The sequence below is a fragment of the Staurois parvus genome, unplaced genomic scaffold (assembly GCF_062004578.1).
Source record: "Staurois parvus isolate SC_StPar_1 unplaced genomic scaffold, SC_StPar_1.0 ptg000581l, whole genome shotgun sequence".
NCBI lineage: Eukaryota > Metazoa > Chordata > Amphibia > Anura > Ranidae > Staurois > Staurois parvus.
In genome coordinates this window covers 8907446-8931382 of record NW_028318377.1, presented here as the reverse complement: position 1 = coordinate 8931382, position 23937 = coordinate 8907446, and the positions used below count along the sequence as shown (strand labels likewise).

Genomic DNA, 23937 nt, shown 5'->3' with positions numbered 1-23937 from the left:
TAGCAGCTGTGCGGTATCTTACGATTTGCTGTGGTATCTTATCTAGTGAATTGTCCCCTCTGATTCGAAGGTCACAGTTGAATTTTCCTTAGGTTCGAATGTTCAACCGTGAAACGAACAGGGGGGGTGTTTGGCCCATCACTAGTAAAGTGCTCTGATCCCATGTAATATGTCATGATCCCATGTAATGTGCCATGATTCCATGTAATGTGTCATGATCCCATGTAAAATGCCTTGATCCCATGTGCCCTAATCCCATGTAAGGTGCCATGATCTCATGTACAGTGCCATGATCCTATGTAAGGTGCTCTGATCCTATGTAAGGTGCCCTTATCCAATTTAAGATGCTCTGATCCCATGCAAGATCCCCTGATCCCATGTAAGGTGCTCTGATCCCATGTAAGGTGCCCTGATCCTATGTGCAGTGCTCTGATCCTATGTAAAGTGCCCTTATCTCATGTAAGGTGCTATGATTCCTTGTAAGGTGCCCTGATCCTATGTGAAGTGCTGTGATCCCATGTGCCATGATCCCATGTAAGGCTCTTTGATTCTGTGTGCCATGATCCAATGCATGGTGCTGTGATCCCATGTAAGGTGCTGTGATCCCATGTGCCCTAATCCCATGTAAAGTATTTTGGTCCCATGTAAGGTGACCTGATCCTATGTGCCATGATCCCATGCAAGGTGCTCTGATCCCATGTAAGGTGCCCTGATCCCATGTAAGGTGCTCTGACCTCATGTGCCATGATCCCATGTAAGGTGCTGTGATTTCATGTGCCCTGATCCCATTTAAAGCGTTCTGATCCCATGTGCCCTGATCCCATTTAAGGCGATCTGATCCCATGTGCCCTGATCCTATGTAAGGTGCTTTGATCCCATGTGCCCTGATCCCATGTAAGGTGCTGTGATCCCATGTGGCATGATCCCATGTAAGGTGCTGTGATCCCATGTGCTATGATCCCATTTAAAGCGTTCTGATCCCATGTGCCCTGATCCCATTTAAGGTGATCTGATCCCATGTACCCTGATCCCATTTAAAGCGCTGTGATCCCATGTGCCCTGATCCCATGTAAGGTGCTTTGATCCCATGTGCTATGATCCCATGTAAGGTGCTGTGATCCCATGTAAGGTGCTGTGATCCCATGTACCCTGATCCCATTTAAAGCGCTGTGATCCCATGTGCCCTGATCCCATGTAAGGTGCTTTGATCCCATGTACCTTGATCCTATGTAAGGTGCTCTGATCCCATGTAAGGTTCTTTGATACCATGTGCCCTGATCCTATGTAAGGTGCTCAGATCCCAGGTGCCCTGATCCTATGTAATGGGGCCCACTGTGTGCACTGTTCCCAAGTGATGTGCCTTGCTGCCTCCCATGTAGTGTGCTCTGTTGCCCCCCCCCCCCCCCATACTCTGCTTATCTCAAGTTTTATCCAGAGTTTAGCATTTTTTTTTTCAGAAAAAAGCAAGCACAAGTCTTACAATAAACATGTATATTTTAATATTGATTCTATTTTTTAATACTATTTAAAAAATAATTGCTGTTATATCAACAGCTTGCTGATCAAACCAATGTTCTGTGAGTTGTACATCTCAACATTACTTTATGGGTTCCCCGAAATCTCCAACTTTTTCCAGGGGTCCCTCCAATGTTAAAAGGATAAGTAACACTGCTCTGGAGGAACCTAAAGCCCCATATAGCCAGGTTGAATATTGGCTGAAATCAGCTGGTACAGTAGTAGATAACAGCTGACATTTGGTCTGTGTGTACAAGTCATTATTTGACAGAAGCCGATGTCACAGATGGCTTCTGTCGAACGAGCATGCTGGAAAGTCAGTAGCCGACTGACATCCGATCAGTGCTTTCAGCCAATGGCTGCGAGCGCTGATCGTGTGTGTTCTGAAAACAATAGCTCAGTGGGGAGATTGCGGTACTATCATCGCATCGATTGTACAAAGAACTTCTCACAAGCTCCTCAGTTTTTTTTTGTTCAGCCCAGATTACAGTGTGTACCAAGGAACCCTGGTTGAGAAAGGCTGCACTAAAGTGTACAGGAGGGTGCACACCTTTTTTTTTCCACAATAGGTATTACAAAGCACATTCTTATTTAAGCTGCACAACTGCTTTAATAGCAGACTTTTCAAAAGTTCCGACCAGGTCAAACCAACCGCTTCAGAACATAATATTCAAAAGTTCCGACCAGGTTAAACCAACCGCTTCAGAACATAATACAAAACATGCCCTGGTAGTTTTAATTTCCATACCTAAGGAGTCTAGAGGTCTAAAAATACCATCAATTTTGCCCTGTCTGGAAATAATGCAAAATACGGAGCGTGTTTACTGCATAGGTACATTGTTAGACAATAAGCCATTTTTCCATGCAAATTATGCGCAGGTGTAGGAATGCCTTTGAAGCTCATGTGTGGGGCCTTTTAGACATTTTTTTTATTGCATCATACCAAAAGACTGTTATTACCAATCTCACAATCTCTGAAGGGAAGCAGCGATGCTCTGATTAGTTGAATCATTGTTTATTGTGAACTTGATTGAAGGAGTTGTTGATTAGAAGATCTCTCCTCCCCGTAGCCTGGCTTTGGATTGGCTACATCTGGATGGAGCGGTGCTTGCTTCAGTGAAATACTCCATGCTGGCAGTGACCCATCCACCTCCACCAAAAGAAAAACAGCAGAAACGGCTCCATTTCTGCTACTCTGCTGCTGACTAAGGCTGAACAATGCAAGTCTTGCCTGAACCACAATATTCAAAGAATATCTCCAGCCTTGATTGTGGCGAACGCTCAGGAATTTCCTTCCTCGCCTGAGGGCCTGGAAATTAATACTTGATGTGTTTTTAATTTCTTTTTTCTTAACAAGAAAATTGAGTGTTCTTTTTACCCTGTTTAAAACAAGAAGTATTCCCAATCCTTTGGATCCTTCCAAATGCAATGTAAGACATCCTTTGGAAACCAGCAACTGGCAATACAGATGGTGCTAGAAGACTATTGGCTTTCGCAAAGAGCTGGTCCGCCATCAGGGGGGCATCAGTAGTAGATGGTGTGGGCGGCCCCTGGGATTAGGGAATTAGTAACTGCCTATCCAAATTTCAAATGAAATCCATGTGGTGGTATGACCCATAAACTGCTCTGTTGAGAAAGGAAGACAAAATATATTAGCAAGGGTAAAGGCAGCTACATGGATTAAGAAGAATATATCCAAGTATGAGCAAAACAGTTTTCACATACCTATAAAATTGTGACATCCACTCTATCTTAGCCTCTTGCCAATGTAACACATATGTGCAGCGGCAAAGAGGGTGGGCTTTAATGCCCACACACTACACATATGTTTCCTTGGGTGACGGGAGTTTCTGTGCTGAGAGTTCACTCAATGCATGCTTTCAGCACAGTCTTTGACATCTCCCAGGCACTCTAGTAATGATCGGCACTGTGACAGCCATTCACAGAATGTAGAAAGAACGTCCCAGGTGTCTCACATCCAGCAAAACCCAACAATCTGTATGGTAAAAGCAGCCTCAGCCCAGGCTCCATCCAGGCCATGCGCCTCAACGCGTTTCGCCCTACCCAGTCATGAACATTTCATATGTATTCATTTTTTTAATTGAGGTTTATCACTGTCATAAGAGAGCTCACATTCCCCTTTAATGAGAGCCTAAATGTAAAGATAGGTGCTCTTGAAGGGCTTAGATCTTTAATGTCTCAAGCCCATCTGGATTGGCATAACCCCAAATACCACCAAAACTATCCCAGACTCCTCTGGACTGTCCCAGGATTTTAACAGAATCCTGGTATCCCGTGTGTTTAGGACCGAGAGATGGAGCGCACAGCTCCAGCTCTTTGCAGACGAACTGATCTCCTGCTTGACAGAGTCTACTCAGTCCAGGTAGCAGAAGGAGGAGGACGAAGAGAGCAGATTCGCGGGACAAGGACTGCAGTGCAAGGTAAGTTTTGTCCACTGACACCATTGTTTACTTTCACCCCCTACTGGGTGCTGTTGTTCCTCCCCACCGCCCTCTGGGTACTATTGTAAACCAGCCCACAGGTCACTACTGATTCCCCCCAATACACACTGGTACCGTTACTGACCGCTATTTTTTCCACACCCAGTTCTGTGCACTACTGTTCTCGCCCACCTTTCACAGTCATCTCGGGTATGTTTATTCCCCTCGCCCTCCGCTGGGCAACATTGTTCTCTCTACTTTGGCTGGGGACTAGTTTTCCCTCAACCCAATCTTCGCATTGTTGTTCCTCCCATACCCTGCTTATAACCTCCCCCCCTCCCCAGAGCATTATTGTTCCCTCCCACCTCCACTGGGCATTATTGTTCCCCTTGCTAAGGTTTACTATTCCCTCCACCACCTTCTTAGCACCAATATACCTTCTGACCCTCTCTGAGCATCAATTTTGCTCCCATTATGTTCCCCGAGCGACGCATAGAGAGGGGGTGTCACCAAACTCATCTGGTCTTCTCACCCTGCAGCTCCCCTGAAGCCAGATCTTCTCCACATCACAAGCACTAGAGCTGCAGCAAGGATTCATGTAGCAGAGCAGCGCTTGTGATATTGATGAGATTGGATGCTAGGGGACGTTGGAGCCACGTTCTTCTTTCACAGACCTGAAGTGAAGATTAGTTAACACACAGTGGACTATCAGCAATGTCCCTGTGCTCCTCACAACGTAAGTCCTGCCCCTTCTAGAACTGTGGGGCATTGTCTATGGGATTGTCCCAGGATTGAAGCATAATCCTGGTGTCCTGCTGATCCAGGTCATGTCCTGAAGTCCAGGGCTGAATCTCTTGTTCCAGCGCTCAGCTCTGATCTATGCACCTACTGCCTGGCAGTGTGATCTCACCAGCAAAGTAAGGGCCCCATGTTACACCCTTCTGACCCCTGTATGTTTCACAGTCCTGACCCTGCACTTTATATGATGTCATATACAGTATGTATAGTACGTGATTACCTAATTCTGACCAAGACATTTATTGTCTCTCTGGTGTCCAGTTGCTAGGTAGTTCCCAATTATTTAAACGAACCAGACAAGGTGTTCACATCTATATCCTGTAAGCAGGGAACTACAGCGGGGCAAAAATATATTTAGTCAGCCACCAATTGTGCAAGTTCTCCCACTTAAAAAGATGAGAGAGACCTGTAATTGGCATCATAGGTAGACCTCAACTATGAGAGACAAAATGAGAAAACAAATCCAGACAATCACATTGGCTGATTTGGAAAGAATTTATTTGCAAATTATGGTGGAAAATAAGTATTTGGTCAATATCAAAAGTTCATCTCAATACTTTGTTATATATCCTATGTTGGCAATGACAGAGGTCAAACGTTTCCTGCAAGTCTTCACAAGGTTGGCACACACTGTTGCTGGTATGTTGGCCCATTCCTCCATGCAGATCTCCTCTAGAGCAGTGATGTTTTGGGGCTGTCGCTGGGCAACACGGACTTTCAACTCCCTCCAAAGGTTTTCTATGGGGTTGAGATCTGGAGACTGGCTAGGCCACTCCAGGACCTTGAAATGCTTCTTACGAAGCCACTCCTTCCTTGCCTGGGCGGTATGTTTGGGATCATTGTGATGTTGGAAGGCCCAGCCACATTTCATCTTCAATGCCCTTGCTGATGGAAGGAGGTTTGCACTCAAAATCTCACGATACATGGCCCCATTCATTCTGTCCTGTACATGGATCAGTCGTCCTGGTCCCTTTGCGGAGAAACAGCCCCAAAGCATGATGTTGCCACCCCCATGCTTCACAGTAGGTATGGTGTTCTTTGGATGCAACTCAGCATTCTCTCTCCTCCAAACACGACGAGTTGTGTTTCTATCAAACAGTTCTATTTTGGTTTCATCTGACCATATGACATTCTCCCAATCCTCTTCTGGATCATCCAAATGCTCTCTAGCAAACTTCAGATGGGCCCGGACATGTACTGGCTTAAGCAGGGGGACACGTCTGGCACTGCAGGATCTGAGTCCCTGGCGGCGTAGTGTGTTACTGATGGTAGCCTTTGTTACGTTGGTCCCAGCTCTCTGCAGGTCATTCACTAGGTCCCCCCCATGTGGTCCTGGGATTTTTGCTCACCGTTCTTGTGATCAATTTGAACTCACGCGGTGAGATCTTGCGTGGAGCCTCAGATCGAGGGAGATTATCAGTGGTCTTGTATGTCTTCCATTTTCTAATTATTGCTCCCACAGTTGATTTGTTCACACCAAGCTCCTTGCCTATTGCAAATTCAGTCTTCCCAGCCTGGTGCAGGTCTACAATGTTGTTTCTGGTGTCCTTCGACAGCTCTTTGGTCTTCACCATAGTGGAGTTTGGAGTGTGACTGTTTGAACTTGTTATCAGTATAAAAGACACCTGTCCACAACCTCAAACAGGTTGCAAAAGTGGTGTGACCCTCCTGCGCTCCAAATGTGTGTTTAAAACAAACTAAATTAATATATGAACCCCAAACAGCTGCTAGCATTAAATCATATACCAGTGATCAAGTAAATATAAACCATATAAATGCTGCGCTACATTCAAACTTATTTAAGTGAATGTGGAATCCAATGACTCAAATCAAAATAGTAACAATAATAATAAAAATATGTGCTTAATGATAACAAAATTATTAAATAAACCACCCAAAATGATGAAAAAACACAAACTTAAATCTATACGCATGTGCATGAGAAATACACATACATATATTACATCACACGTGCAAAATGTGAAGTGAAATAATGACTAAATAATAAACGCAAACTCAAAATCCAATAATAGAATGTTGAAAGTGAACAAAACTGTAAACAGTGTTTCCAATAATACTGTAAAGTGACAACAGGTGAAACAAATCGTGCAGATATCTGGGTGTGGATAGAGCTTATGAATCCAACCACCTTCTGGATTAGCCTCTCACCTCATCACTTCGACCCTTGCGGATCAAAGGGCAGTAATGGATCCCTCTCACAGATCCTCCAGGCACCAAAGCACTCCAAAATCGCTTTTCAGAATTTTATATTCCCACTCAAGCTCTTCTCCAGGTATAATATCAATCTCTCAGAACAAAACAGAGGAATCCTCCCATAGTGTAGTATGTTTATTATACCATAGGAACATAAAATCTTTGGTAAAATTGCACATACGTAGCAGCCAGTCCACATTAGACCCTCATGCTCTCAGATGAGGATATATCTATGTTTGTTGGGTGTACAGCTGAATCCACAGGTGTACCAAGATGGCCGCCACGCCGGAAATACGTCACCGCGCTACGCCGACGCGTTACGTCACAATGTCACGTGACTTCATCAGTGCCCTGGGGGGGGGGGGGTTAAAAGGCCATTAACCACCAGTCTTTTGGGATTGCTTTTTGGGTTTTAAAGCGCCGCTCACCACCAGTAATAGGATGTAGGGATTTTAAAGTGCCAGTGATCACCTATGATTGTGGGATTGTTTTGGTGGAGTTTAAATGCCACTGGTCACTAACGTTCTGGGAGTGTTTTGGAAGGTTTGAATATGCCGCGGACCACCAGTGATGCAGGGTGGGGCCTTTTAAAATGCCACTGACCACCAATGATTGTATGACTGGGTGGATGGAGATGTGTGTATTATTGCTATTAAAACTTTAAACTATTGAACACAATGCAATTTAAACCTTTGCACTTTTCATACTTTAAGCGCTTTTCCACTAATAATGAAATTCTAAAGCTGGCCATAGATGAATTGATGGCTAGCCATCGATCAACTTCAGTACAACCAGCCTGTCTGATTTTATGCATGTGAACACTGCCGGTGGGTATATCAGCCAGCAGTAATCATTGTGTTCTGCCGCAGGGAAGGCTCCCTGACTACAGAACACAGTAATGCTGTGGGAGGGAATCAGCGTTGATGGTGGAAGAAAAGAAAATTGTATCATCTATGGTCTGCCTGACACTTGTATTCAGGGGGTGACTTTTAAAGTCCAAGCTCACCTTAAAGCAGAACTTCACATATTGATATTTTCAGGGGCGGACTGACAACTCATGGGGCCCCCGGGCAATAGGGGATCATGGGGCCCCTGTGTCCTCGCCCACATCCAAAAAAGCCTATGAAAAAGCCAATAAAAGGTACCAGGGGCATCTCATGGGGTCCCTTACTGATCCCGGGCCCTCAGGCAGTGCCCGAGTGCTCGAATGTTCAGTCCGCCCCTGGATATTTATACATGGTTACATTGTTCCAACTTGAGCCGCTCAGCATGGGTGCCATTCAGAGATTGCTTTGCATTTTCTGAGCAAGTTTAAAGTGTTCTCTGATTGGAAGAGGTGGAGAAGCAGCATGGTGATATCATAAAACAGCAGCCTGCTTATATAAAGTCCAAGATATTTGGCTACTGAATATATATGATTGTTGAATATAAATCGTATTTATAAAAAAAAAAACAAAATAGGAGAAGCCCAATCTAGGAGAAAAAGTAGAAGCGAAAAGGATAAAAGTAGAAAAGGAGGGGTGAGGAAGGGGGAGGTGACTGACAGGGCGCGGTCACAAATCTTAACAAACTGATAATAGTTTGCAGAATTGTGATCTGCTGATATTCAGACTTACAGTTGCAAGAAAAAGTATGTGAACCCCTTGGGATTACGTGGAGTTTTGCATGAATTGGGCATAAAATGTGCTCTGAACGTCATCTAAGTCACAACAATAGAAGAACACAGTCTGCTGAACATAATACTACACAAACATTAGATGCTGCCATGGTTTAATTGCACATAACATGTAAACATTCACAGTGCAGGGAGGAAAAAGTCGGCTTTTGGAGATACTTTTGTAACCCTTTCCAGCTTCATGCAAGTCAACAATTCTTGATCGTAGGTCTTCTGAGAGCTCTTTTCTGCGAGGCATGGTTCACATCAGACAGTGCTTCTTGAAACCAGTAAACCCAAAACAGGTGTGTGTTTTTTAAGGGCAGGACAGCTGTCAGCAACACATCCAATATCATCACACTGATTGGAGTCAAGGTTGGCTCACTCCTGGCTCCAATTAGCTCTGGGAGAAGTCATTAAGCTAGGGCCTCACATACTTTTTCCTCCCTGCACTGTGAATGTTTACATGTTATGTGCAATTAAACCATGGCAACATCTAATGTTTGTGTAGTATTATGTTCAGCAGACTGTCTTCTTCTGTTGTTGTGACTTAGATGACGTTCAGAGCACATTTTATGCCCAATTCATGCAAAACTCCACGTAATCCCAAGGGGTTCACATACTTTCTTTCAACTGTATAATTGGTCTCCAAGCTGTGTGTGGCAGTCATGGAAATAAAGTTGACTCAGCCACAATCCCCCCTTTAACAGCTTAAAGCTGAACTCTAGGTACAAAAACGTTTATTGAAATATAATTCTTAACAATGACAAAAGATATAAATCTATTTTGTGTGCATTAAAAGACTTTGCAAACCCAGTTATTACCTGGGTAGAGGTGACATCATCATTGTGATGTATATAGCCTGTGCAGAGGAAAGAGCTGTGGGAGGGACTGAGCAGGTTCCACCCACCACAGGCTGCCTGCAGAGAACTATAGGAGGGGGCGGACACAAGATCAGTCACCCTGCACAAGAAGGAGAGCAGCAGTGACCGGTCTTTATTATCTTGGATTACTGCACAGATCTGGAAGAAATGCACAAGAACAAGCTTCATGTAATAATGAATGTTATGTTTAAACAATATTACATTAATAAAGGATGACTGTACCGTACTCATTTTACTGAAAGTGTTACTAAACCCACAACAGTAAAAACAGTCTGTATCTGCAGTAAAGCATGCTTGTTATACTCAACTGTCAAGCCAGCAGAGCAGTCAGATGGCCGGGAGCCAGCATCGGGAGCGGATCCTTTCTTTTTTTTCTTGTATCGGGTTGGCAGTGTCGGCGGGCATCGTGATTGACATTGGATTTACTTTGGGGGGCATTCTTTTATTTTTCTTCTTTTAATAAAAGACTTGTCAAAGACTATCTCCTGTGTTTTTTGTGAATGGGTAGTGGTAGCATGCACCCCATACTCATTCACATGGGGGGGAAGGATCTGGGGGCACCCTTGCTAAAGGGGGCTTCCAGATTCCGACCAGCCCCGCATCCACACACCCCCACAATTCCCAGGGTTGTGGAGAAGAGGCCCTTGTACCCATCAACATGAGGACAAGGTGCTTTGAGGAGGGGAGCCCCCCGGCCCCAAAGCACCCCCCCCCATGTTGAGGACATGTGGCCTGCTATGGTTCAAGAGGGGGTGGGCGCTCGCTTATTCCCCCCGTTTGCTGATCTGCCAGGCTGCATGCTCGGAAAAGGGTCTGCTATGGATTTTGGGGGGGTACCCCCACGCTATTTTTTTTTCACTTTTGGCGTGGGGGTTCCCCTCAAAACCCATACCAGACTCAAAGGGCTTGGTATGGATGGAGGGGGGGGAGACCCCACGCTGTTTTTTAAATTATTTTTTTTAATTGCTGGCAATTCTATCTTTTACATTCAGCTGTCAGTGGGAACCCTGCAGACAGCTAAAACATTAACGCTGCATAGTTTTCACTACTAAAATATTGCATGACTTGATAAAATAACTCACAGGATATTTTAGTAGTGTTTTTTGGTGAATTCAAACTTTTTTTTAAAAATGCTGTGCGGTATCCTACCGCATACTCGGATGTGGTAAGATACCGCTTAGTGAAATGTGCCCAGTGAGCCTCTCACTGGGCCCCCTATCTGGTCTCCCAGGACCCTGCATTCACTATGTCTGGTCTCCCAGTACCCTGCATTCACTATATATGGTCTCCCCGGACCCTGCATTCACTATATCTGGTCTCCCCAGACCCTGCACTCACTATATCTGGTCTCCCCAGACCCTGCATTCACTATATATGGTCTCCCCGGACCCTGCAGTCACTATATCTGGTCTCCCACAGTACACAGAACATGGAAATGCAATTATTTTAGTAAAGATAAACTGCTAAATACCTTTTCTCATCAGCAGTATATAGCAGTCTTGTGACTGCTATCAGAGTACTAGTTAAAGCTTATTGGAGGAGTTTTCATTCTGCAATGACTGTCCTATGAGGCTGCATAACCCCTGACCCTCTGCCTGGACAGTGCTGATTGGCTCTGTTCCCGTTCCCGCTGACGAAGTCCGGTCTTAGGATGTAATGTGTACGGGGGAGGAGCCACGCCTATGACATCACCCGCGGCTATCTTGCATCTATGCACTGTGATCTAGAGCACTCGGTTATGCACGTTTTGCCTCCTTTGTAAGTGTGTTTTTTATATTTTAATAAAAGTATATTATACGGAGAGCCCTATCCTTCTGTTTTTGCCTCTTTCCATATGTAGTTTGATTGATACCATACAGTTCGAGACTGAATGGAGCCTTCAGTGCTTACATGCCCCAGAAGGGAAATGCGATTTTTGACCTTTTTTTGTCATACCCCGAAGGTGAGCGTTTAATTTCGTCTGGTTACTGGGAGGGTACACTATCTACACTTGGACTCGGGGTGCTCACAGCTCAGCCACTACTGACTACCAACAAAACAGTCCATCTGGGATTTTCCTCTGACACCTATAAAGTCGCCATAAAAATGCACGTTTTACCACGTTCTTTACATTAGTGTTGTTTTGTTGCGTTTAGACACGTTTTTTACACATTAAAAATGTTGGCTCAAAAACACCAGTTTGCTGCGTTTTACTGCATTTACCGGCGTTAGAGCATTTTTACAGCTAAAAAACTCCTCTTGAAACCCACTAGTTTTGGGGTTTTTCCAGCCAGAAAATTCCCCTTCCAAAAAACGCTGAGTAAAGCCTATGGGGATGATTTACTAAAGGCAATTAGACTGTGCACTCTGTAAGTGCAGTTGCTCCAGAGCTTAGGAAATGAGCAGCAGCTCAGCTGACTTCCATCATCCAATCATGTACAAGCAAAAGTGCTGATTTTTTAGTTTCTTTGCATGTAAGGCTGGCCATACATTATACAATTTTCTTGAGGTTTTTGGTTTAGATTTACAAAAAAAACATATAATAGGAGGTCAAAACTAACAACACTTTCAATTGTATCCAATTAGGCTGCCCATACATTATACAATTTTCTGTCCATTTTCTGCCCATTTTCCTTTAGATTTACCTTCAATTATGTAGCGCATGGCTTAAATAAAACTTTAACTTATGTAGCGCATGGGCCTGCCTAATTGGATACAACTGAAAGTGTTGTTTAGGTTTGACCACATATTATATGGTTTTTGGTAAATCTAAAGTAAAAATCTCAAGAAAATTGTATAATGTATGGCCAGCCTTAGGTAAGCTCTTGCACTACATAGTTAAAGGTAAATCTAAAGGGAATTGGGCAGAAATTGGACAGAAAATTTTTATAATCTATAGCCAGCCTTAGGTAGGCTCTTGAGCTACATAGTTGAAGGTAAATCTAAAGGGAATTTGGCAGAAATTGGACAGAAAATTGTATAATGTATGGCCAGCCTAATTGGGTATTCTTGGCAAAGGGAAGCTTTGCCTCATTTCCTAAGCTCTGGAGCAACTGCACTTACAGAGTGCACAGTCTATTTGCCTTTAGTAAATCAACCCCAATGTGTCACAAAGGAAAATTGTCATAGGATAACATGCTGGGGAGTTTACTGGCTGTAAAAAAAAAAACACCAAAAACAGCAGCACACACCCAAGGTGCATGATTCCTGGAAGTCAAAACCATGTAAAACCAAAATGTTGGCAACCCAGTGAAGTGGATTTACTAAAGACAAATAGACTGCATTTTACAAGTGCAGTTCCTCCAGAGCTTAGTGAATGAGGGGAAGCTCTGCTGACTTCCATCATCCAATCACGTGCAAGCAAAAATGCTGTTTTTTATTTTCCTTGCATGTGATTGGGTATTCTTTGCAAAGTAAAGCTTTACCTCATTCACTAAGCTCTGGAGCAACTGCAATTTTAAAGGGTACAATCTATTAGCCTTTAGTAAATCCACCCCAATATGTAAAACAGAAGCAACTAAATAACGAATGTTTAATTATAATGCCTATAATCTACCTTTTGGTGAAGGTCTGCTGGTAATCGGAGCTGTTTTTTAGCATTGAATTCTTCCATCATGGCTTTAATTTTTCCACAGTCCCCATCAGCAACTAGCCACAATATCCTTTCCATGTTGTAAGGCTCCTATAAAAGATAAAACATGAATTGATGTTCTTTTTAGTGGACCAAGAACAGTGTCAGTCAATAAGTGATTGGCGTCTTCTGTTCCCAGATTAATCACAGTTCTAGCAGCAAGACTTAGGCCCTTTTCACACGGGCAATCAAATCAGGTCCACCTGTCAGTTTTTCCGGTAGACCTGGCACCTCGTCAGAAGGTCCATGTATACCTATGGACAGTGGGGGTAAAAATGGACTTGTGTCCATTTACACCCGCCTACCTCCTGGTCCGATCGGGTCAGAAGGGAATCTATCCTCTTCCATTTAGGCAGAGCTGATCGAAGGGAAGTGGGGTGTAAAAAGGACAGTGGAGTCTATTAACTACCAGTTGCCCAAAAAGAGCAGAGCAGGTTCTGTCCGTGTCTGCTCTGCAGAAACTGAGTGGTCACTCTGCAGATAGTGAGTGGACATGGATGTGTCATCTAGTGCAGAAAAAATATTTGTGCAGAAAATTTTTTTTTTGTTGAGATAGTCCCACTCCAAATATATTAGATAGGATATAATAGATAGGATAAAGTCCTTATTCCAAGACCCTTGACCAGAATTCACACCCATTTGTGGTATTATCACACACCGCACTCCCCAGATATAGGTGAATGAAATGCCATAAATTTTATGGACTCATGAATCCAAGATCCCCCTCGGATCAGCCTCCAATCTCAAGGTTTAGGCAGAAATCCCCAGTTGTAGGTAAGACTATTGCCTTTCACTCAATGCCTCAGAGATACACATTGTAATTGTAATCAGCCTCCAACCTCCAGGGTGAGCAAAGATCACTGGTCAAGGGTCTTGGAATAAGGACTTTATCCTATCTATTATATCCTATCTAATATATTTGGGACCATCTCAACAAAAAAAAATTTTCTGCAGAAATATTTTTTTTCTGCACTAATTGAGTTTTTGTGAGTTAATATATATATCTAATATTTGTTTGTGCTGTTTTATATATATATATATTATTTTTATTATTGATATCACAAAGGAGCAGCAACATTTTACATAGTAGCCTCCCTAGCGGTCTCATTATGTTCATATTTCTGTGCTCAAAGCGGTACATTTTTTTGCATGGAAATATGTCATTTTTTTATTGTAGGCCTGTAATTCTCTTAATATCTCACTGAAAACTGTCTGAACAAGAGCCTAGTAAACATCCCGGGTATGTTAAAATTTGAAACGCGAAATTATAAATTATAATTTAATAAATAATCATAAAAAATAATATAATAATAATAAATTTAATTCAATAATGTAATCAAACCAAAAACACTGAAATTTGAAATATAGCACCAAGTTCGCACATCACTTAACAAAGTCGCAAAATTGTTTCCCCACGAATCATTATCATTCAATTCTGCAAGTGGTTCTGATTTACTATCGCTGTTCTCTAGCCGGTCTAAAACCACTTTTGACCTAAAGGGACTCTTTTTGGACGCCATGGACGTTTCTCAGTTTCCAGGCAGAAAGAACAGTAAAAATGCAGGCAGTGCACAGGACAAAGCACTCAGGACAAAATGTATGTGAAATGGTTTGATACAGTAATGTTTTACTATGTGATTTTAATGTATTTAGGGAATGTCACTTTTTAAAATTTTTAAATTTCCTGTCGGTTACATCCCCGTAAGACCCGTACGTCCCGACGTCGCAGGGAATGGAACCCGGAAGACAGATGCCGGCATTGGCTGGAGGAGATGGCTGGGGACGCTGCAGGGGGGACATCGCAGTAGTGCAGGACAAGGTAAATGATCGAGGGATCCCGGAGCAATGCTGCATTGTATTCCCGAGTGTAGCTCGGGGTTACCGCATGTGGTGCTGAAACTTTACCCGAGCTAAACTCAGGAATACCTCCAGGGAGGTTAAGAATTATTTCACATTATTTTTTGGTGCTGGTGATTTTTGTTATTATGGATGTGTCATCTGCCCGCTCTGCACCAATCAGCAGGGGACCTGTGAGCTGATCCCCTGCTGATAAGAATGTAATCCACTTCATGTGAAATGGGTTTTACAGCAAAAGTCTGGAAAGGTGGTTGTGCCTTTAATTTTGTATTGGGTGACAGGCAGTAAAATATTAATTGCATTCTGCTATTTCTCCACTAGATGTCAGCAGAGAACAGATCTTTAAAGCTGAATTCAAGGTATGTGGTGAGTAGTGACATTGATCCAGCTTGGACAATACAATTACAATACAAATGAATACAGGAGGAATCAGAGGGCCCTGCGTAAGTATGTATGTGCCATTTCTGGAAAATCCCCCTGGAGACAGAAATCACTGTAGTAGGCACAGCTACTACAGTGATTTCTATTAGCTCCTGGATCCCATGCCAAGTGGTTGCCGTGCTGCTTAGTGAACACAGGAGGCTTCCACCTGTGGCATCTTGTGAAAAACATAAGATTTGTTTGCACAGGTGGAAGCCACATTTGGTAGTTCACACATATGAATGGATGTTTTATAATTAATATAAGTGTGTTTACAATTAGCACAAGACACTTTAGGATTTGCACTATATAGGTCCTAAGGGGGTAAAACAGAGATATTTATAGAGCTATCCACCCAATCTCATAAAAAAAATGGAACAGGTTAAAAGGATAAGTTCACTTTTTAACAAAAAATAAACAATTGAGTACTGTCCGTGATACTTTTTTTTATTTGCACGGGGTATGTCCCCTTCTTCAAAGTCCAAGCAGTACTGTTATGATGGGACCCATCATAACAGACCCATCATAACGGTACTACTTGGACCTTGAAGAAGGGGACATACTCCGTGCAAATAAAAAAAAGTATCACGGACAGTACTCAATTGTTTCTGTCGCAAATGCACTAATACGGCTGCAATCACCTCTAACAAAAAATAATAATTGCACATTTTTTGCAGGTAATAAAAATGTGCATTTACTATTTTTTGTTCTGTGAGCCTGGAAAGCATTGCACCAGCAGATCACCGGTGCCATGCAGAACTGCAGACTGTCGGTGTAAGCTGTCTGCTCGTACATCATATGGGCAAGCAGATACACACTGACAAAGAATCAATGAGCTACCAGAGCACTCAACAGAGCCGTGGTAGTTTATTGAGAACTACAAGACAACAGCCGCAGAGGATGTGGGAACTTGTATTCTTCCCATTCACAGCATACTGTGAATGAGTGACACAGGAAGGCAGAGTCCTGCACAAACACTTTTTTTTAAATTGTGACAGCTAGTGGGGGAAGGGGAGGGGGCTGTCACATTGGGGGAAGGGGGGCCACTCCTTCCAGAACATGTTACACGCAGAATATGGGTATAACATGTAACATGTTTCGAAAGGTGAACTTATTCTTTAAGGTGTATGAAAACCCTAATAATGAACTTCTCTTATTTGCACCTTTTTAATTTGTCAATTATACAATTGTAAGTGTTTTGTTATATCTGTTTGATAATATCACTTGATCCTGGAAATATTCAGGGTTGTCCTGTGCATACTTCCTCTGTTATCTTAAAGTGTTACTAAACCCCGGACCCTGCATTCACTATATCTGCTCTCCCCGGACCCTGCATTCACTACATCTGCTCTCCCCGGACCCTGCATTCACTACATCCGGTCTCCCCGGACCCTGCATTCACTACATCTGCTCTCCCCGGACCCTGCATTCACTACATCCGGTCTCCCCAGACCCTGCATTCACTATATCTGGTCTCCCCGGACCCTGCATTCACTATATCCGGTCTCCCCGGACCCTGCATTCACTATATCCGGTCTCCCCGGACCCTGCATTCACTATATCCGGTCTCCCCGGACCCTGCATTCACTATATCCGGTCTCCCAGGACCCTGCATTCACTATATCTGGTCTCCCCGGACCCTGCATTCACTATATCTGGTCTCCCCGGACCCTGCATTCACTATATCCGGTCTCCCCGGACCCTGCATTCACTATATCCGGTCTCCCCGGACCCTGCATTCACTATATCCGCTCTCCCCGGACCCTGCATTCACTATATCCGGTCTCCCCGGACCCCGCATTCACTATATCCGGTCTCCCCAGACCCTGCATTCACTATATTTGGTCTCCCCGGACCCTGCATTCACTATATTTGGTCTCCCCGGACCCTGCACTAACTATATCCGGTCTCCCCGGACCCCACATTCACTATATCCGGTCTCTCCGGACCCCGCATTCACTATATCCAGTCTCCCCGGACCCTGCATTCACTATATCCGGTCTCCCCAGACCCCGCATTCACTATATCCGGTCTCCCCAGACCCCGCATTCACTATATCCGGTCTCCCCAGACCCCGCATTCACTATATCCGGTCTTTCCAGACCCCGCATTCACTATATCCGGTCTCCCCGGACCCCGCATTCACTATATCCGGTCTCCCCGGACCCCGCATTCACTATATCCGGTCTCCCCAGACCCCGCATTCACTATATCCGGTCTCCCCAGACCCCGCATTCACTATATCCGGTCTTCCCAGACCCCGCATTCACTATATCCGGTCTCCCCGGACCCCGCATTCACTATATCCGGTCTCCCCAGATCCCGCATTCACTATATCTGGTCTCCCCAGACCCCGCATTCACTATATATCTGGTCTCCCCGGACCCTGCATTCACTATATCGGGTCTCCCCGGACCCTGCATTCACTATATCGGGTCTCCCCGGACCCTGCATTCACTATATCCGGTCTCCCCGGACCCTGCATTCACTATATTTGGTCTCCCCGGACCCTGCATTCACTATATCCGGTCTCCCCGGACCCCGCATTCACTATATCCGGTCTCCCCGGACCCCGCATTCACTATATCCGGTCTCCCCGGACCCCACATTCACTATATCCGGTCTCCCCGGACCCCGCATTCACTATATCCGGTCTCCCCGGACCCTGCATTCACTATATCCGGTCTCCCCGGACCCTGCATTCACTATATATGGTCTCCCAGGACCCGGCATTCACTATATATGATCTCCCTGGACCCTGCATTCACTATATCCAGTCTCCCACACTACACACAACATGGAAATGCAATTATTTTAGTAAATGTAAACTGCTAAATACCTTTTCTCATCAGCAGTTAGAGCAGTCTTGTGATTTTTATTATCTTCCAGCTAAAGCTAGTAGGAGTTTTCTTTTTGCTATAGTAGGATGCAGAACCCCTGACCTCTGTCTGACCAGTGCTGATTGTCCCTGTGCTCATCACATGCACTCTCCCAAGAAAAAAAAAAAACCGTTCTAGTAATACACACCAAACTGAGCATGTGCAAAATACCTACGGTTCAGTCTGTCTTATCAGGAGATAAGAGGTGGTCGCTTGAAAAAGGGGAGGAAGAGAGAAGATAGGATCAAACATCCTTTTTACACAGTGCAGATGATTAACCCCTTAGGTTCCACAGTGAGTATAACAAGCATGCTTTACTGCATATACAGGCTGATATTATTGTTGTGAGTTTAGTAACACTTTAAGGAGAGAAATTAGCCCTCCTAGTCCTTATCTTTGGAATACAGAATAATTACTGTCTTTGTCAGCCATTCTCAGTCGAGGGTTCCTCCAGAGGTTGCTGGAAGTTCCTTGAGCTGTGTCCCTTATCATGGTGTCTTCATAGTTGCAGGTCCATAACCACTTTGCAGAGTCAGTAGAAAGACAACAATGATCTTTTTAGCTGACTGTAAGGGCGTCATTGAAGCCACCACTCTAAGGAGGGCAATCTTCCCACTGACCACCAAGGTACGAGACATTTTTCCAATAGACCCAACTGACTATTCATACCAAGGGTTCCATGAGACCTACGAAATTATTTCACAGATTCCTCTGGGGTTAATAGGTTGAGAAAGGCTGCTCTATATTGTACAGATGAAAACAGTGGAAGAGGTTGAGTTGTTTAATAACAGACAACTGAGCAGGGCTGACACCACTCAGTCCACAAAAATGCTGCGTGTTGTCAGCTTAAAACAGGAATTAGTTGTTGAATGCATTTCTGCAGATCAAGAGGTATTTTTTCCACTTGTAGGGTCTCGAACAACTTGAGCACCAGCCTGTAGTACCCCTTCATTAGAAAGCCATTTTCAGGTTTCATTGATAGTTTGACTGACAATTACTCATGTCATGACACACTGTACAAACATTAATTTTGTGTATATCATTTAGATAGGTAGAGCTTTCTTTTTAATGTATTTAGAAACCATTGTTTTGTTTTTTTCTTTATTTTTTTACTATAAAAAGGAAGAAAAAAAAAGACTGAAAATGTTGCAAAAATGGTTTCCCCTAAATTTTGTTATAATAAAAATACTTATAAAAATATATTTTTTATCACTTTTTTAATGAAGAGTCATCTTTCTGCTGCTTGTCCTTTTATTGTCAAATCACAGGGTGATGTGGGGTGGACATCTGCAAGTGTTATGGAAGTGGAGCAGAGAATTTCAGGTCTTCTGTCCTCCAGGCATGGTTGTGGTCTGTGGCAGAGCTGTTTGAATCTCAGAACTGGTTGGACAGAAAGACAAAATGCTTTGAAAGATTAAACAGCTCCCTTACATCTATTTCCATTCATCTATAGACCTGCAGATGCAATGCTTAGGGTCCATAAAGGAGGGAAAAACTACAATAGCATGTGACAAAAATGAAATGTGGAGATGGGTTGGACTTTGCCAGAAAGTGGGCCCATTGGCAGGTTTTCTGGATTGACTTGCCCAGGCTGCTGTTCCTGCCACCTCTACAAGATAAGCACTCTGAAAACATATAGAAGGTGTCAGCTGTATAACATTTAATACCTGGATATCCATTGCAGAGGCTAATGTCATCTCTGTTTCTCCCAATGAGAAGTCTCCATGTTGAATGGCTCTGTGAAGGATATCATTTTTATTTACAGCAGCAACCAGCTGGATGGGCAGAAACAGAACAGAAAAAGGTAAGTCTACACAATAGTTCTGCCTATCTCACATAACAATCACATAAAACTACAAGATATTCTCACCGACTAGAAAAATAAGTGGGGATCAGTGTCAAGGGTGATAATGTGATGTGACAGGACCATGTGAAGTCTAAGGGGGAGATTTACTAAAACTGGAGCACTCAAAATCTGGTGTAGCTGTGCATGGTAGCCAATCAGCTCCTAACTTCAGCTTGTTCAATTAAACTTCGACAAAAACAACCTGGAAACTGATTGGTTTCTATGCAGAGCTGCACCAGATTTTGTACTCTCCAGCTTTAGTAAATCTACCCCTTACTCTTTCCTTACCGGCTTGGGCAATCCATGGACACTCTGTGGCCCCTTAACGCCAGTGCTCCTGTAGTTTCCTAAGCAGAAACCTCCAGACATCGCCCCAAGACACCCTGTGAGCATCCCAGCCTGGCCTAATCTGAACCCAGGCTCTTCAACTGAACCGGCAATTTCTTCCAACCATCCTTGGTCTTCCTTATTCTCCTTGGCCATGTCCAAGCATAGTCCTACAAGTGAACAGCCAGCCATGTAGGGTAATGGTGGCAGCAAGCGTTATGAGTTACAACAATTCCTTTAATACAAGGAAAGGTGGAGAGGGAGAGACCAGTGGCATAGCAGTGGATAGAACATACAGTTGCAAGAAAAAGTATGTGAACCCCTTGGGATTACGTGGAGTTTTGCATGAATTGGGCATAAAATGTGCTCTGAAGTCACAACAATAGAAGAACACAGTCTGCTGAACATAATACTACACAAACATTAGATGTTGCCATGGTTTAATTGCACATAACATGTAAACATTCACAGTGCAGGGAGGAAAAAGTATGTGAACCTTTGGACTTAATAATTGGTTGACCCTCCTTTGGCAGCAATAACCTCAACCAAATTTTTCCTGTAGTTGCAGATCAGACCTGCACAATGATCTGGAGTAATTTTGGACCACTCCTCTTCACAAAACTGTTTCAGTGTAACAATATTCTTGGGATGTCTGGCGTGAATCGCTCTCTTAAGGTCATGCCACAGCATTTCAATCGGGTTGAGGTCAGGACTCTGACTGGGCCACTCCAGAAGGTGTATTCTGTGCTGTTGCAGCCATTGTTTTGTTGAATTACTTGCATGCTTTGGGTCATTGTCCTGTTGCATCACCCATCCTCTGCGGAGCTTCAGTTGGCGGACAGATGGTCGTACGTTTTCCTGCAAAATGTCTTGATAAACTCTGGAATTCATTTTCCCATCAATGACAACAATCCGTCCAGGCCCTGAGGCCGCAAAGCAGCCCCAAACCATGATGCTCCCTCCGCCATGTTTTACAGTGGGGATGAGGTTTTGATGTTGGTGTGCTGTGCCTTTTTTTCTCCACACATAGTGTTGTGCGTTCTTCCCAAACAACTCAATCTTGGTTTCATCTGTCCACAGTATATTTTGCCAGTAGTGCTGTGGAACATCCAGGTGCTCTTTTGCAAACTTCAAACGTGCTGCAATATTCTTTTTGGACAGCAATGGTTTCCTCTGTGGTATCCTCCCATGTACTCCATTCTTGTTTAATGTTTTCCTTATTGTAGATGTGTCAACAAAAATGTTAGCATGTGCCAGAGATTTCTGTAGGTCTTTAGCTGACACTCTGGGATTCTTCGTTACCTCATGCAGCATTCTGCGCTGTGCTCTTGCAGTTATTTTTACAGGACGACCATGCCTAGGGAGAGTAGCAACAGTGCTAAACTTTCTCCATTTGTAGACAGTCTGTCTTACCGTGGACACATGAACATCAAGGCTTTTGGAGATACTTTTGTAACCCTTTCCAGCTTCATGTAAGTCAACAATTCTTGATCGTAGGTCTTCTGAGAGCTCTTTTCTGCGAGGCATGGTTCACATCAGACAGTGCTTCTTGAAACCAGTAAACCCAAAACAGGTGTGTGTTTTTTAAGGACAGCTGTCAGCAACACACCCAATATCATCACACTGATTGGAGTCAAGGTTGGCTCACTCCTGGCTCCAATTAGCTCTGGGAGAAGTCATTAAGCTAGGGCCTCACATACTTTTTCCTCCCTGCACTGTGAATGTTTACATGTTATGTGCAATTAAACCATGGCAACATCTAATGTTTGTGTAGTATTATGTTCAGCAGACTGTGTTCTTCTATTGTTGTGACTTAGATGACGTTCACAGCACATTTTATGCCCAATTCATGCAAAACTCCACATAATCCCAAGCGGTTCACATACTTTTTCTTGCAACTGTAGTCCCAACATTCCTCTAAGGGTGGAATACGATTTGTCTTACCCCATCAAGTGGGAAAAGTCCTTATGCTCCCCCTGGAGGGAAAGCTTATGTGGAAAAGCTTCCTGGTTACATGGAGGCTATGAACAGGTCCAAGGCGAGAACTACTACTTGCTTCTTACCACAGCTTGAAGGCCTTTTTCACTATCCCATCAACCTAATTAAATAGCCCTCCAGGAACATCACAGATGGGTAGAACCATTTTTCTAAACCTTTTAACAGTCAAGACATCCTTTAAAATTATAGATGATCTCAAGGCACCCCATTCTAAAATGTAAAAATCTAAACTAATCGTTTTACATAATACATCAACATCCACACACATAAGACACCCAACATTAGAGGTGATTTATTATTTCAAAGCAATTACTCTTATCCAGACTGGTACTGACTAGTATTCCAACATTGCTTCCTTATTTTCTCTCCCCAATTCAGTTAACGTGAACCAGTGCTGACAGAGTGGGGTGGGGAGGAAGGGTTAAATAAAGATGCCGTGTAGGTGTCTGATGTTCTCCTTATCAACCAATGATGTCAGTGATTGTTAGAATGCTGGTGACTGGCCTGCACAGTTAATTAAAAACGATGGCCTTGTGTAACAAAAAACAGGCTTAATCTACCCACTGGGTTGTACACAATTTTGGGGAAGTTTTTAGGCATTTTCCAAAGCACCCTTGAAGAACCCAAAAGGTACCCTGGTTGAAAAAGGCTGGGGTAGAGCATGGGTGCTGAGCAACTTAAGGTGGAGTGCCGACTTTAAAGTGGAACAAAACCCATCAATGTAATGGTTTCCCAGAACTGTTGTATTCAAAGCATGCTGTGAATGACAGCTCTCAACTGAACTGACAAGCCATAAATTGTCTGGTGTCATAACTGATCAAATGTGCAGAACCACGGCAACTGCAGATCAAACAGAGGCTAAGATGGCAGTTTCCTTATATCAAAATTAATAACCAAGTTACACTTCCCAGTGTTAATGAGCAGGTGGAAACTTAGCTCCTTGCACAGATCGAAAGGGCTGGGACAGTGATAATAATGGGGGATTTTAACTACTCGGAAATTGACTGGAGTAATGGTACTGCAGGAACAGTTAAAGGGCAAACATTTTTAAACCTACTACAGGACAATTTTATGGTCCAGTTCATAGAGGCCCCTACTAGGAACGATGCTCTGCTGGACCTGGTAATCTCAAACCAGAGCTTATTACTAATGTCCATATAAAAGAACATCTGGGTGTCAGGGCAGGGCTGTGGAACGGACAGGTAGGCCTAGTGGCAGGGTAACGCACTGGCTGACGACAACCACCACCAACAGACCGAAGTCCCTCAGGGCGCGGAGTCTAAGTCCCAGGCTGCCCTTCACCAGGGCCCCTGATGGTGGGGATGGACTTGACGCAGCCAGGAACCAGGTCGCGGCCCCCGAGACACCCCAGCTGCGGTAATAGCCGCCGCCAATGGCGTGTAGCTGGTGAGAATGACAATAGCGTAGTCAGGCAAGCCGGGTCGACAACAACGGGACAAAACGGTACAGGACAGTAGACAGAGAATCACAGGT

At 43.8% G+C, this 23937-nt stretch overlaps 1 protein-coding gene across 4 annotated transcripts in view; it reads right to left on the bottom strand.

Annotated features, from left to right (window-relative positions):
• Positions 1 to 1476: 1476 nt before the first annotated feature.
• LOC149450180 (threonine synthase-like 2) overlaps positions 1477 to 23937 on the bottom strand; it is a 45186-nt gene continuing 22725 nt past the window's right edge. For 2 of the 4 annotated variants that reach the window (XM_089692336.1, XM_089692335.1), the window contains 3 exons: positions 19940 to 20047; positions 13042 to 13167; positions 1477 to 3141 (listed from right to left, as the gene is read on the bottom strand). In XM_089692336.1, the coding sequence (XP_089548462.1) occupies positions 20028 to 20047 (20 nt within the window). In that variant the 3' untranslated portion in view covers positions 1477 to 3141; positions 13042 to 13167; positions 19940 to 20027. Of the gene's footprint in view, positions 3142 to 9274; positions 9645 to 13041; positions 13168 to 19472; positions 19653 to 19939; positions 20048 to 23937 lie in introns of those variants that run through there. The other 2 variants (XM_089692337.1, XM_089692338.1) reach the window with 2 other exon arrangements.